The sequence below is a fragment of the Panthera uncia genome, chromosome F1 (assembly GCF_023721935.1).
Source record: "Panthera uncia isolate 11264 chromosome F1, Puncia_PCG_1.0, whole genome shotgun sequence".
Taxonomy (NCBI): Eukaryota; Metazoa; Chordata; class Mammalia; order Carnivora; family Felidae; genus Panthera; species Panthera uncia.
Window position 1 is genome coordinate 10,169,324 of NC_064813.1, and position 15,808 is coordinate 10,185,131.

The 15,808-nt window shown below is 47.4% G+C and overlaps 1 protein-coding gene and 2 non-coding genes across 3 annotated transcripts in view; 2 read left to right on the forward strand and 1 right to left on the reverse strand.

The window, feature by feature from the left end:
* Window positions 1-717: 717 nt before the first annotated feature.
* On the forward strand, window positions 718-789 carry TRNAP-CGG (transfer RNA proline (anticodon CGG)). Its single transcript has one exon. It is a non-coding gene; the product is annotated as a tRNA-Pro (tRNA).
* A 658-nt stretch (window positions 790-1,447) lies between these two features.
* Window positions 1,448-1,519, reverse strand: TRNAP-AGG (transfer RNA proline (anticodon AGG)). The gene has a single exon. It is a non-coding gene; the product is annotated as a tRNA-Pro (tRNA).
* An 8,732-nt stretch (window positions 1,520-10,251) lies between these two features.
* Window positions 10,252-15,808, forward strand: part of MPZL1 (myelin protein zero like 1) — a 63,835-nt gene continuing 58,278 nt past the window's right edge. The window contains exon 1 of the mRNA XM_049635157.1: window positions 10,252-10,362. Coding sequence (XP_049491114.1) covers window positions 10,272-10,362 — 91 coding nt within the window. The 5' untranslated portion in view covers window positions 10,252-10,271. The remainder of the gene's footprint in view (window positions 10,363-15,808) is intronic.

Consider the following 15,808-nt stretch of genomic DNA (forward strand, 5'->3'; position numbering starts at 1 on the left):
AGCCAGGGGGCGGGGGGCCGGGGGCGGGGCGCCGGGGGCGGGGCGCCGGGGGCGGGCGAGTCGAGGCCCCGCCCTCCCGCAGCAGGGGGCGCCCGGGCCGGAAGTCCTCCAGGCCCCTGCAGCCGTCTGGGCGCCTCTCGCCCCCGCCCCACCTGCCGCCCCTTCCGAAGCCTTTCTAGCCCACCGCCCCGAGCGAGCTACCTGGCGTGTGGCGCCTTCGTTCCCTTTGCAAAGGGAGACCCGTAGTGCCTACGGGCGGGACGTGGCGAACATCCTGCGAGCTCCGTACCTGCAAGATCCCATAAGCAGCACTGGGAAAGTTAGCTCTTAACCCTCCTCCGGGGTTTCTTCCGCGCCCGCTCCGCCCGCCTGCTTTCAGCAGCGGGCTGCCGTCCGAGGGGGCGGACGGGAGGCTGAGCCAGGCGCGACGGTCCCCTCGCGCCCAGCGAGCGCTGACGGCGGCGAGACGCTGCGCGGCCGGCACCCCGCGGGGCCCCGCACCCTCCCAGCCGCGGCCTCCGCGCTCGCCGCCACGCCGTGTGCAGCGTAGACCCGGGCGCTGGGTGGTCTAGCTGAGGCGAGAGGCGTTCCGAGGCCCACCGCTGCGGGTGCACGGTCCAGGCGGTGGGAGAAAGGTCGCAGGTCGGGTCGGCGGGAAAGGCGACGAGAGGCGGCGCGAGGCTGAAGGGAGGCGCCGGGAACCGCTCTGCCGAGAGTGGCTCGTTGGTCTAGGGGTATGATTCTCGCTTCGGGTGCGAGAGGTCCCGGGTTCAAATCCCGGACGAGCCCAGGCTTTTCTTTCTTTCCCTCCGCACTTTACACTTTCATTCTTTTTTTCTTACTCACACTTACATGAAACAGAGAGCTCTGGTCCCTTGAGCTCGAATGTTGATTCCCCCAATTTTGCGAAGCAAGAAATCGAATGGGATCCATTCGTACCAAATGGCCACGGTGCGTCGGAGAGCAAGGGGGAGAACCGCTGTACCCTTACAGCACGCGCGCTGGGAAAGAGAGGCGCCTGGTGCAGAGTCCTGGTCCCCCCGACACCCCCGCCGCACGTGGGCAGGGCGCCGAGCACTGGCCGGTCGGCGAGAAGGGGCGCGCCGTCCACCTGCAGACGCCCAGCACCCGGCCCGCTGCTGGACGGGCGCGGGGTGGGGCGTGGTTAAACCACACCTGCGGGCAACCGAGAACGGAACTCTGCGTCCCTTGCCCACGCGCGCGACTCGGGCACTGGCCGGGGTAGGGACAGCGTTTCCAAAGTGTTAAAATGTTTTCAAACTTTTACGTTTTCACGTTGTCTTTTCATGGTATCGGGTGTAATGTTCAAAAAAAAAACAAAAACAAAAACCTCAATTTCGAGTTTTGCACCAACATATGTTTATTGCGTGTATTGCTCTAAGAGTCAGAAAGTTTTTAATTCATCAAGGAAGTTTTTTAAAAACAAGGGCTCGTCCGGGATTTGAACCCGGGACCTCTCGCACCCTAAGCGAGAATCATACCCCTAGACCAACGAGCCGATGTAGTCTCTGGCTGCCTGCTATACTAAAGGAAGGGAAAGATACTTATTCTGGCGCCCCCAAGTGGTTATTTACATATTGTGTCTCCAGCGTTCGTATGGTTTTGTGTTCTAGAGTTTTCTATTTTCCTTTTTAACTTTTTATCTTCGAGAATCCGACACAGAAGAAAACAAACGGTCTCGTTACCAGCGTAATATTTACCTCTTATTTCGAAAACCATAAGTCTGTTTATATTCATCGCTAAAAGATCGCAGTGTGTCTGTTGCAATGTCCCTGTGGCAGGAAAATCCTAGACACTTTCCCTTACCGTGTTCTAGACCTTGCGCTTTCTAATAATAGTAAAATTGTCGGTTTCAGGACTACCTTTCATCCTAGGGTTCAAAATGCCACCTTTCCAAGCCTTGTGAATTCCCATTGTGTTTTTACTCAAACTATTCTCTTCAGCTGGAAAATCTCTTTCCTTTCGGATAAATACCAAACTCTGACCTTCCCGGAGAGATCCTGTAACATATTAAAATCAACTGTATGTGGCATATAACTGGGGTGCAGTCTTGTCTCCTCTAATCATGATTTATTGGAGGACAAGATGCCAACACCAACACTGAAATCTGTATAACTGGCAACCAATTGTGTAATTCATTATAACTGGTGTCCGATCGTCCCAGTATCTTTTATGGCATGACTTGCTTACTATATTTTAAATTCTTAAATATTTAGTATTTAAACTTATGCCAACAGAGCTGGTGCTCAGTAATTGGCGAACTGGTTTCAAGTTCCTTAACAATACAAATCTTGGTAAACTGTCTCTCTAACAAATAACAAACCAGATCAGCAACAACAAGCGGAAGGATGGCTACCCTAAATAGACCTCTTCATTTGTTTTATTTCATATCAGTGCGTTCATTCATCTGATTGCTCAACAAACAGTACAATACTATGTACCAGACACTGAATGGTCAACTTTCTTCCTATGGTTTTTGATTTTATTAAGCCCCAGGACAGGACCCATGGGCAGGAAGAGCCGCCAAGAAGTTTCTATTTCTCATGAGAATGAGGAGCTAAAAATTATGACTTGTGAGATAAACTACTGTCGCCACTTCAGATTTCTGAAAACCTCAGTTTCTACAAGGTGTCTCTGTGCTCTCCTTTCCCGCTTGAATTTGCTATAGTTATTACTGTTTTCAGGGTTGTTTTTTTTTTTTTTTTTTTTTTTTTCTTACTCCTACTGCACTCCAGGGATTGCAAAACAGTTTATCTATTACTCTTCAGGCTCCATCGGAGTATCTCACTTGCCTCTCACAACGATGCAGGAAGACCGACAGTAACAAAACTTCAGAATATCGATTGCCTAACCCACGGTGATAAATATCTGTGTCCTGGTGAAGGAACACCTGTGACCTGTGACCCTCTGCAAGGGACATTCTTCCCTTGTAGGCTTCTGTGAAGCAGAAGTGGGGTCCAGGGAGGCAGAGGATCTTAAGGAGCATTTTCTCCCCGTCACAGTGAATGAAGAAGCCTGGCGACATGTACTTCTACAGTCAACCTCTCTCTAAGGACCCCCATTATTCTTGTTACCCCAATTTGGTGCCCAGAAATATCATAGACACTAGAACTCTAATTTTCAATATTTTCTAGCAAAAAATGCAACCCTTCTGAATTAAGCCGTCCTGGCAATAGAAATGTCAATGAAATTGATTCAGCTTCAGGCAAATCTTTTTCATGGTGGCCTGGGATTCATCTTTGACTCTGACATCTACTTGTGAATAATCCGATTCTCAGTGTTCCAGAAACCTCTTGCTATCGCGACCCACAGATCACAGTGTTCCAATGCCTCTAGCAACAGATCTTAAAAGACAAGGAGGGAAAGGACGCCAGTGAGAATACGGGAGGTGGGGGAAGATTCTGCCACAATCACAAATAGCTGTGTGAAATTTTGGCGTCTGTCACCCTCTTCCTAATTTCTCCCATTAATTCCAGCCCTAGAAAATTCAGTCTGTATATATTTGCCAGCACTAGATGCTCCTGAGTGCCCCTTATCTTTTTTTTTTTTTTAAGTGTATTTATTGAGAGGGGGAGAGAGAGAGAGAGAGAGCAGGGCAGGGACAGAGAGAGAGGGAGAGAGAGAATCCCAAGCAGGCTCCACACCAGCAGCATTGACCCCGACGCAGGGCTCTAACTCATGAACGTGAGATCATGACTTGCACCAAAACCAAGAATCAGACACTTAACCGGCTGAGCCACCCAGGCGCCCCACAACTGCATTTTTTGTGCACTGCATGGAAAAGGAAGTCTGTGAGCCGATGGGCCTATGTAGATAACTGTCATCAGAAGGCCTCTGTGCATGACTTTTTCTTATTATTGATTTTGTGGGGAAAGTTTTCCCCCAAGGAGCCCCTTCTTTTCAGAGGCAGTCATCCATTAAAAGGATCTTTCTGACTTGATTGGAAGTCCTCAGTGGATTCTGATCGTATTGCCTGGACTGCTTGAGCTGGTGAAGGGAAGTTTCTAGGAGGAGGAAAGCGGTATGGGAAGACAAGGAGGTTTGTTGAGTGAGGATCACGGGTGGCTAACCAATAATGATTGGAATCCAAAGGTTTTGGGTTTGTTTTCCCATTTACTTTCTACAGCAGGATCAGAAACCACAGTGTAAGGGCTGTGGCTCAAACAACCTCGCATGATTGTTTTTTTCTTTGTAACTTCACTAGATCAATTTAATGAGCATTCACCGATCTCTTCATCCGACAAATATAATGCAGACATAAATTGCATAGGGAGGGTTTGCGACTTGAATGGGTGGTAAGCATAGGCCTCTTTGAGAAGATAACATGGCAGCAAAGGCTAGAAGGTCAGGAAGGTGTGAGGCAGGTCCGTATCTGGAAGAACCAACTGGGTAGAGGGGGATAAGCCAGTGCCAACACCCTGAGACCTGAGTGTACCTGAAGTGTTCCAGAAATAGCAATGGGGACAGTGTGGCTAAGAGGAGGGGAGCAAGAGTGAGAGTAATAGGAGACGAGTGTTGCTGTGTGCCAGGCTCTGTCTGAAGGCCCTGGGAAAACATGGAACCGTATGGCTAGTCCCTCGTGTCCCTAGAGGGGGACCATTTTATATGGGAGACAGACAGGTAAGTAGATAATAGCAAGCAAGTGCTGATATGATACTAGTTAACATGTATTGAGAACGTACCGCCCAATACATTACTCCCATGTGTGTTTGCAAAGACCCTGAGAGAGGAATCCTATACTAAAACCTAAAGACGATGCGTTAGAAATCAGAAGGAGTACAGAGCTGTACCGGATGGCAGTGGTCAAGTGCACACAGGGCGGCGTAGGTATTACAGACCGCGGGAAACCTTTCTAGAGGAACTCACCCTCCACTTATAGTCTGAAAGACGAGAAGATAAACTTTGACCGTCAAGGGACAGAGGGAGGCCTGAAGCCTGAGGAAGCAGCGAGAACAGAGCCCTGCGGGCGTGAAGGGGCAGGGCTGGAGCCGAAGGCAGGTTCGGATTGCACGACTGGAGTGTGGGCTGGAGGGCACAGGGCAGAGGCTCACAAACGCACTCTGCAGGGATGTGCATGCTGGCCAAGGTGCTTGGGCTTCATGCTTAGGGCAATAAGGAGCCGATGAAAGGCTCTAGAAAGGATGTGAGTGGGAAATTCATTCTGTCCGCTTTCAGGTGGAGGCCAGCCCCCTGCGAAACAACTCACAGTGGAGGTGTTCTCGTTTGTTCTCTCTGGCCTGGTTTTCCTACCTGTGGGGGGTGCACACAGGCTTTGGGGGACCGGAGAGAATGCCAAGGCATGCGGGGAGAAGCTGGCTGGGGCTTGAAGCTAGGGAAGAAGGGAGGGGGGCTGCTGTGCTCCGGTCCGGGGGTGGCCAAATCCGGGTGTCATCCAGGAGTCCCAGCAACTAGTGCTCGGATAGACAAGCCCTCTGACTTTTCCAAGCAGGTGATGTCTCAGAGGTCGTTTTTCCCGTGTACTGTAGAGCACCTCACCGCCACGGCAGCCTCTCAGGCTCCATGTAGCCCTTCTGCGGCTTCCCCGGGCAGCAGACCTCGATATCTAATTGCCTTCTGGTTGCCCATGGTGTGTTCTCGGCATTTTAAGCTATGTCCAAGTCCCAGCTCGTTAGCTGTCCTCACAGACCAGTTTCTTTTCCTTGGCTTTTATTATATATATATATATATATATATACACACACACATATACATACATATATATACACACACATATACATATATATTTTTATATATACGTATACATATATATATTTATATATATGTATATGTATTTATTTACATATATATGTATATATTTATATATAAATATTTACATATATATTTATATATAAATATTATATACTTATATTTATAAATATATATTTATAAATATATATTTATTTATATGTTTACATATATATGTGTATATATATTTATTTACATATATAAATTTATTTTTTATAAAAATTTTATTTATTTATTTTCATTTATATATTTATTCATAAATTATTTATTTATATAAATTTATTTGTATATATATTTATATAAATTTATTTGTATATATGAATTTATTTATATGTTTATTCATATTTTATTTATATTATATGTATATTTATATCTATATTTATATGTATATTTATATGCATATTATTTGTATATATGAATTTACTTATTTATTTATTTACATCCAAGTTAGGAGTAGATTCCTGAATGCCCCTTACCCATGTAGCCCACCCCCGCCTCCCACAACCCCTCCAGTGACCCTCTGTTTGTTCTCTATATTTAAGAGTCTTTTATGTTTTGTCCTCCTGCCTGTTTTTATATTATTTTTGCTTCCCTTCCCTTATGTTCATCTGCTTTGAATCTTGAATTCCTCATATGAGTGAAGTCATATGATATTTGTCTTTCTCTGACTAATTTCACTTAGCGCAATACCCTCTAGGTCCATCCATGAAGTTGCAAATGGCAAGATTTCATTCTTTTTTGATTGCCGAGTAATACTCCAGTGTATATATATCCCACATCTTCTTTATCCATTCATCAGTTGATGGAAATTTGGGCTCTTTCCATACTTCGGCTATTGTCGATAGTGCTGCTATAAACATGGGGGTGCATGTGTCCCTTCGAAGCAGCACACCTGTATCCCTTGGATAAATGCCTAGTAGAGCAATTTCTGGGTCATAGGGTAGTTCTATGTTTAATTTTTTGAGGAACTGCCATACTGTTTTCCAGAGTGGCCACACCAGTTTGCATTCCCACCAGCAGTGCAAAACAGACCCTCTTTCTTCGCATCCTCGCCATCATCTGTTGTTGCCTGAGTTGTTAATGCTAGCTATTCCAACAGGTGTGAGGTGGTATCTCATTGTGGTTTTGATTTGTATTCCCTGATGGCGAGCGATGTGGAGCATTTTTGCATGTGTCGGTTGGCCATATGGATGTCTTCTTTGGAGAAGTGTCTATTCATGTCTTTTGCCCATTTCTTCACTGGATTATTCGTTTTTTGGGTGTTGAGTTTGATAAGTTCTTTATAGATTTTGGACACTAACCCTTTATCTGATATGTCATTTGCAAATATCTTCTCCCATTCTGTCGGTTGCCTTTTGGTTTTGTTTGTTTCCTTTGCTGTGCAGAAGCCTTTTATTTTAATGAGGTCCCAATAGTTCATTTTTGCTTTTGTTTCCCTTGCCTCCAGAGACGTGTTAAGAAGTTGCTGTGGCCAAGGTCAAAGAGGTTTTTTGCCTAATTGCTCCTCGAGGATTTTGATGGCTTTCTGTCTTACATGTAGGCCTTTCATCCATTTTGAGTTTATTTTTGTGTCTGGTGTAAGAAAGTGGTCCAGGTTCATTTTTCTGCATGTTGCTGTTCAGTTTTCCCAGCACCACTTGCTGAAGAGACTGTCTTTATTCCATTGGATACTCTTTCCTGCTTTGTCAAAGATTACTTGGCCATACATTTGTGGGTCCATTTCTGGGTTCTCTATTCTGTTCCATTGACCTGAGTGTCTTTGTGCCAGTACCATACTGTCTCGATGATTACAGCTTTGTAATACAGCTTGACGTCTAGGATTGTGATGCCTCCAGCTTTGGTTTTCTTTTTCAAGATTGCTTTGGCTATTCGGGGTCTTTTCTGGTTCCATACAAATTATAGGATTGCTTGTTCTAGCTCTGTGAAGAATGCTGGTGTTATTTTGATAGGGATTGCTATTTTGTACATATTTTAAAAGTTCATTTATCTATTTTGAGAGAGACAGAGACAGAGAGCGCAAGCAGGGGAGGGGCAGAGAGAGAATCCCACGCAGGCTCTGCACTCAGTCCCAATCCCAAGAGTCAGACACTTAACCAACTGAGCCACCCAGGAGCCCCTCTTCCTCGGCTCTTAGTTTTGGTTGCCTGGTTATCACCATTCTTTACTCAGGCCAAAAACTAGAGGTTACACCTGTCTTTCTGGATTCTTTTCTATTGATTAGACTTCCCATCCAATTGATCCCCAGCCCTGTCACCATCTCCCTGAAATGCTTCTCCACTCCTTGTCTTCCCCTCTACCTCTCTTCCCACTCACCTGGTCTGCTGCAGTGGTCACCCTCCTAAAACACAGGCTTGAACTTGTCCCTCCCCCTTTACCTCTCCCCACTGCCTGTGCAATAAAGACAACCTAGGGCTCTTCAAAAGATGACCACAGCCTACTTTTCCAGCATTCTCTTTCCCTCACTCCTCTGAAGTTCCAAACCATGCAGGATTTACTATTTCTTGCACCTGGTACTGTTTTCCTATTTCTGAGTTTGCTTTTCCTGCCACTTTCTGGTGAACCTGTACTCATCGTTTAAAGTTCATCTCAAATGCTACATCCTCTGTGCACCTATCTTTCCCACACATCTCTTGGGCCAGTGGTTCTCAGAAGGGGAAGGTATGTGTGTTGAGGTACATCACAGTCAGAGAAGCTTGTAACATTGCATGTGTCTTTGAGAACCACTGCCCCTGTTGGCCTTGGGTTTCTCCTTTATTCGCCCTTCTCTTCAAGCATCAAAAAACCTCTAGTACCAGGGTACCTGGGTGGCTCAGTCGGTTAAACGGGTTGAACGTCCTACTTCGGCTGGGGCCATGATCTCATGGTTCACAAGTTCGAGCCCTGCGCGGGGCTCTGCTGACAGCTCAGAGCCTAGAGCCTGCTTCACATTCTGTGTCTCCCTCTCTCTCTGCCCCCTCCCCTGCTCACACTCTGTCTCTCTCTCTCTTTCTCAAAAATAAATACAAAATTAAAAAAAATCTAGTACCTGTTTGTCTACACTGGTGGATTATGCACTTTTTGAGAGTAAAGCCTAGGTGTTCTACAGCTATAGCACATAGTAGTTCCTCACTGAATGCATTTGTATTCTATTCAATGGACATTCCAGACACACTTCGTTAGGATCTTATAGGGCAAAATGTCATGCTTTTTTAGTTTCCTCTCACTAATGCTAATTATTATGAATTTGCATACAAGGTTGGAAGGCTAAAACAGCAAAAATATCAGGACCGGCGTTTATAAAGCTGACTTTAGGCAAAACCCAAAATGAGAGATCGCACTTGGGTTTTCTCACCAGGCCCCACTCTTGTGCTAATTGTCTACGTTTCGTTCCTTCCTTCACTCCATCGCGCCCCCCCCCCCCAGCCAATCTGTATTCTTCCTTTCCTTCACTTACTCTCAACTTTTCATGCTTCTGTTCCCCCTTCTGTGCCCTTCTTGGGTATTCTCATAAGGACCCTTCCAAGCACTCTCCAGTGCTTATTGGGCATCCAGTGAGTGGCATACACTGTTCTGGGCCAAAGTAACCAAGTTGAGCAGAGTCGGCCAAGGCACTTCAGAGTCAGAAACTTCCCCACGCCCACTTTTAATGACAAATTGAGGGACATTTAGTGTGCAAAAGGAAAACAAACAAAAAGCACATTCATTCGCGTTCCAAGCAGCAGGAAAGAGTTCCCAGTTTCCACCCTTTCTTAAGCCAAAAGGAGTACTCCTAAGAGGAGATCCGGGCAAGATGGAGACTTCTTTTAAAGCTAGATTTCTCCAATTGCGACACATAAATTACCTAGTCGAGGCAAAGGACAGGCCTCGCAAGGGGCCAGGCGGGAGATGTGCTCCATGTGGGCGACCGAATCATCCCATCATCCCATCGTCCCCTTCATTCTATTTTCTTTGTAAATGAACTGCTGCTTTTCCTTTAGGTGAGGCTCCAGAAACCCAGAAGGGCTGACCCGGAGGCGAGCGCAGACCCGGCGAAGACCCGCCGGCCAGGAGACACTATGCAGAGATCTGCTGGACTGGAGCTCCGAAGAGGCAGAGGAGACGGCGGCCGGCGGCCGGTGGACGGGACACTGGCGGACACCGCAGCAGGCGGCGGGCCGGGCGGCAGCCCAGCGCCGCCCAAGACCCAGGCCTCCAGCGCCAGGAGAAGGAGCCTGGGGTGGAAGCCTGGGTGGGACCGGGGGGAGGGCGGGCCTCCGGAGCAGAGGGCGTGATGGGCAGTCGGTGTCCTCCAATCGCGTCCTGGCGAGGGAGCGGGGCCGGCCAATGAGCGGACGGCTGGGGCCGGCGTGGGGGCCAGGAGCGGGGAGCGCGGCGTGGAGGTGCCAGCGGGCGCGGGCGCGGGCGCGGGCGCGGGCGCGACGAGGCTGGAGCCCCTGTGGCGAGCCGAGCCGAGCGCAGCGGGGACGGGGACCCAGGGCCGCGGCGGCGGCGGCGGCGGCGGCGGCGGCGGCGGCGGCGGGAGGACGATGGCAGTGCCCGCCGGGGCCGAGGCAGTGATTGCAGCCCCAGCCCGCAGGCGCTGGCTGTGGTCGGTGCTGGCGGCGGCGCTCGGGCTGTGTGAGTGATGTAGGGGCCGGGCCGGGGCGGCGGGGGCCTCGCGGGGCCGGCGCCCTTCCCTCGCGGCAGCCGCGGGCCCTGCGCGCCGGGCGCCGAGATGGGGAGGGGGCGCGGCCTGCGCGCTCCGGGGCCGGGGGAGCGCGGAGCCTTCCTTCCTCCCGATCCCTGCGCGTGCGGGAGGAGGGGCGAGCTCCCCACCTTGCTCCTTCCTGGGGGGGCTGTCGGGACCGCGGGCCGGCGGGGTCTCCTGCCCTCCCCGCCTGGGGACCCGGGGTCGCCCGGGCCCGCCTGGGATTCCCGTTCGGGAGCCCGGGGTTCGGGCACTCTCCACCTATGCGAGGTGGCGGAAGGTGGTAGGGCTTTCATTTGCAAGGCCTTTGTTGGGTTGTTTCCCCGCTTTAAGCGAATGTTTGGTTTTACCTTGTAAGTTCCATTTCGGGTGCTCTCCGATCCATTTTTTAAGGCTCGTGATGGAAGAGCCCTGGGGTCTCGTGCGTCTCGTGTGGCTTGCAGAGCGCCCACCGAGGGGACATTTAGATTACCTCTGCGTTAGGAAGCAGAGACTGGGAACATCACTGGAATACTGGAATGAGCTGGCTTAAAAGAATTTGGTCAAATACGTAATAACTCCAGGGATAGTCACCGCAGTTTGTCAAGACACATTAAAAAGCCCGTTTTTCCTTTTCCCTTTTTTTTTTTTTTTTAATGACCCTTTTTTCTTGCTTAATTTCATGGATCAACTTAAGGTAAACCCCAGGCTCGATTTATGGCATTGGGTGAGTTGTTTTATGGACATCTGAAGTGTTGGCCATAGGACTTTTTTGTGCTGTTGTTCAAAGCCGCGTACTTGCTTCCTCAGAATGTGGTTAAGTAATGGTTATAAAGAGGGCCAACTCCTGGGAAACCACGTAGACTTTTTCGTTTCTTTTGTTTCTCAAAATACCAGTTGCATCACAGTGTCTGAATACAAGTTTACTCAGTAATTTCTTCCCTGGAAAAGTCTTCAGGGTAATCTTCCGAACCAGGAAAACTTACCATTTAGCCACTGATTCCAACATGGTGAAGGATGAATGTAGAAGTCTCACCCTCCTTGAAAATGTACTTCGTAGGCCTAAGACAGTCCATTCCCTGTAAATATCTCTAGTGAGGAAAAAAAAAAAAAAAAAAAAAGGTTAAAAGTGTGTGTGTGTGGGGGGGTTGTTGGTGATGATGACAATATTTGTCTTTTAAGTAAAGGTAGGAAATAGCCTAAAACTAAGGTTTGTCAGAAAGCTCGGGTGCTTCAGACAGAATAATCAGGCACGAGAGGTCAGACATTGTACTGAGGACGTCAGGATGATCTTAATTAGACTGAAGGTGCTAAAGAAAGCAGAACTGAAAACCTGAGTATTCATGGATATTAATATGAACAGATCATCAGAATGATAGCTACCTTTATCTCGGATGTACCCAGCTCTTCAGTAATGAAAGGTGACTACTGATGTATGAGTGTCAGCAGCTAAGGTTAGCTTAATTTTAGAAAACGATTGAATGCTGCTTCTTGCCAGATCGTCTTTTTCTGGTCATGGACAGTGTACGTAACAGTTCGTTTTTATAGAAAACCTTCCTGAATTTGATGCAGATACATAGTTACTCAGCAAACCTTTTAAGTACCAAGCACCAAAAGTATTCTAGAAGGACGGCCCCTGACTTCACATCATTTCCAGTTCAGTGGGAGAGACAGTGTGATAGTTAATACAAGAAGTCCTTGGATAACGGTGTGCTGTGAGAGCCCTAGGCAGAGCCATCATCTCAGACTGGAGGGCAGGCCACCAGAGGAAGGGGTGCTTAAGCTGAGTAGGCACTGGGCGAGGAAACCGCATATACAGAGTCCTGAATGGACCTGTTGGTCGGTCCGTGTGGTGGGAGGTAGGAGTGTGGCTGGGAAAGAGATGGGGGCAGTCAAGGCAGGCGAGCCAGCCAGAGGCATTAACTCACAGAGGACCTTGTTTGCCATTTGTAAGGCTGGATCTTTATCGTGAGGACTGTGGAGGCTGGTGAAGCCTTTCTTTCTCTGTGGAGATGTGAAGGATGGGCTGGAGAGATGAGGAGAAAGCTCTGGCTGGAAGCACAGATTTGGGAGGCATCACAGAAGAGAGTAAAAGCTTGCATGGTTTGGATGAGGTCACCGTGGAAGAGTGTGTTGAAGGAAATAGCAGGGGGCCGACGACGGAGCCCTGGGCTATAGGGAACCTGGGAGGGAGGTCTGATGAGGAAATGAAGAACTGGAAGGATGTGGTGTCTTGGAAACCAAGACCGAATGAAGGTTGAAGGAAGAGATAGTGGTTAACAGTGTCAGATGAGGATTGAGTGCATTTGGCAATTGTTGTGTCTCTGATCACCTTTACATAGGAAGGACACACACACAGGGTCTGAAGAAGGAAGCTCTGTGATCTGCACCACCCATTTCAGTAAATGGCTTTCATCTAATTGCCCAACCCAGAAGGCTGGGACCCACCCTCGATTCCGCCCTGCCCCTCATCAAGCCCCACATCCGGTTCTGCCATCGCCCAAATGCGTTTGGAATTCACCCCCTTTTTTTTCTTGTCAACGAACAGTCCGCTTTTAGCATTTTAGGCAGAGTCACCCAGCTGGTCTCCCCATTTCCCCATCTTGCCTCTTTTTAATCCATTCTTCGCCCAACTGCAGGAATGATTGTTAGAAAAATGTAATCAGATCGTCTTACTTTCTTGCTTACAGTCCTTAATGGCTTCCCCTGACATTCGCAGTGACTCACCAGCTTCTCCCCACGGCCTGCGGTGCTTTGTGTGAGATCTGGTTACTGCCTCTCTGACTTCAGCTTGTGTCACTCACCCCCTTGCTCACTATATTCAAGCCACACTGCCATCTTGTTCTCTTTGACACTCATCCCCCTCTCAGGTCCTGTGCATTTGCTGTTCCGGCTCCCTGGCATACCGTTTCCCCAGGACTGCCCAGAGCGGTCTCCTTTTCATCAGTGAGGGCATAAATGTCACTTTTTCAGGGGCACCTGGGTGCCTCAGTTGGTTAAGTGGCCGACTTTTGATTTCAGCTCAGGTGGTGTTCTCCTGGTTCGTGAGTTCAAGCCCTGCATTGGGCTCTGTGCTGGCAGCACAGAGCCTGCTGGGATTCTCTGGTCCCCTCTGTCTCTGCAGCTCCCCTGCTCGCATGCACACACGTGTGCTTTCTCTCTCAAAAATAAATACACATTTCTTTCTAAATGTCTTTTTTTCGGAGAGGCCTTTCTGTAACCACCCTACCCAGGGGAGTTCCCTGTTATCATTTCCTGGTCCTTTGTTTATTTCTTTTTTGTAATTTCTAACTATTTGGTTTTTCTTCTTTCCTCTCTGAGAATCCAGGACAGAGATAGCGTTTGTCTTGTTTATATAAATATCCCCAGTGCTTAGCACAGTGGATAGGATAGATGCTAAAGGGCAGTGAGGCATATGTATGTCTCAATAACTGTTAGTAGTTTGTAATCTGTAGTTAGGATTTAGCCTGGTGCATAGCGGGTATCCATTGTTTCTTGAAACAAGGAATATTTTTTCCGAAGTGTGATTTCATGTATCATCTGGTTATTTTCACTCTTTAAGTATGTGTGCGATAAATTAACATTCTCCAGCTACTTTATTTTTTTTTTTTTTAGTTTCCTTATTTATTTATAAGCTTATTTATTTATTTTGAGCGAGACAGAGAGAGTGTACAAGGGAGGGGCAGAGAGAGAGGGAGAATCTCAAGCAGGCTCCGTGCTATCAGCTTAGAGCCCGACGCGGGGCTCAAACCTACAAACTGTGAGATCACGACCTCAGCCAAAATTAAGAATAAGAATCAGACACTCAACTGACTGCCCCTTAAGGTTTATTTATTTAACTAATCTCCACGCCTAATGTGGGGCCTGAACTCATGATCCTGAGATAGAGAGTCACATGCTCTTCTGACTGAGTCAGCCAGGCGCCCTCTTCAACTACTTTAAACATCATAGTTCTGGAATTACTAGTTATTACATATTTAAATTATTTGATCATGTTCGTTGTAGCCCTTAAGCGTTTTGTCAATAAGACTTTTCTATTACTTGACGCTTGTTGCCAAGATTTAGACTTGAGACACTACCTCTGCAGTTGAAACGCCACGGATCTCAGTACTAATTCCGTCAGCCTGTTGCTGATTTACCCGTCAGGATACTAAAACTTAGTCTTAAAAAAAAAATTCTACCAGTTGTTTTTACTCTAACTCTAGCATAGCCACTAGGCTCAGGTACTGCCAAAAGAAGAAATAAAAACAAGTCCTCTGTGAAAGATCTAAGTGAAAAGTACATGAAGCGAAGTTTGTGTTTTCACCAAGTCTTTATGCACTAAATAAACACCTACCGAGTGCCGGGCGCCCTTTGAATTACTGTGGATACAGCAGGGAGACTGTATCCTCCACAGGATGGATATGCTTCAATCATGAATAATAAAGGACAGATTATGAGGCGCCTGGGTGGCTCAGTCGGTTGAGCATCCGACTGCGGCTCAGGTCACGATCTCGCGGTCCATGAGTTCGAGCCCCGTGTCGGGCTCTGTGCTGACAGCTCAGAGCCTGGAGCCTGCTTGGGATTCTGTGTCTCCCTCTCTCTCTGCCCCACCCCCGCTCATGCTCTGTCTCTCTCTGTCAAAAATAAACAAACATTAAAAAAAATAAAGGACAGATTAAAAATTCACGACAGTCACCACTTTTAAGAAAATATGATTCACCTATTATGCAAATTCACAGAATTAAAAAAAAAAACCCATAGAGCACTATTTGTATTACCAAATAGGTATTTGTTTCAACTCACAAAGGACACATGAGATTTCGTTGATGGTTGATCTTTCCTACTGAGTTTTTAGAATGCGATTTGATTGGGAGAGACTCGATCTACATGGTTTTTCAGAAATATTGCTGCATCTAGAAAATGCTGGCCTACCTGTTAAATATTTCTCACATTCCTTTCTATTCCCACTGAGGCTGATTCATGTGATTCCACAATCACATTTTTCCTGGATGATTAGAATCTTCTACGGGCCCCCAAAGCCGGTGTTTTTATTTAAGTTGTATCTTTTATCTGAGAATTTGAATTCTCTGTAAAACGTGCATCTCACGTGTACCTAAACCTTGTGAAGATTTTAATCTTGCTCTCTCCGACCACTGGCATAATTTGAAAAGAGAGAATAAAGGGTTTGCTCTGACAGAATTTTTATGGATTCGTTTGGTCCTTAGGTCCCATCAAAGGGAATTTAATTATTAGAAAAACTAGAAGGTCTCAAGTATCGTACGGCTCTGGGTCTTGGTCCCTGCGGCCGAGGAGATATGAAGTCTTCGTGTATCTTGAGTGATTTTCCTTTCTTCCTTTTCCACTCTTATTTTGCCAAGTGCTTGACATTAGCAATGCCCTAGAGTCCAGACCACA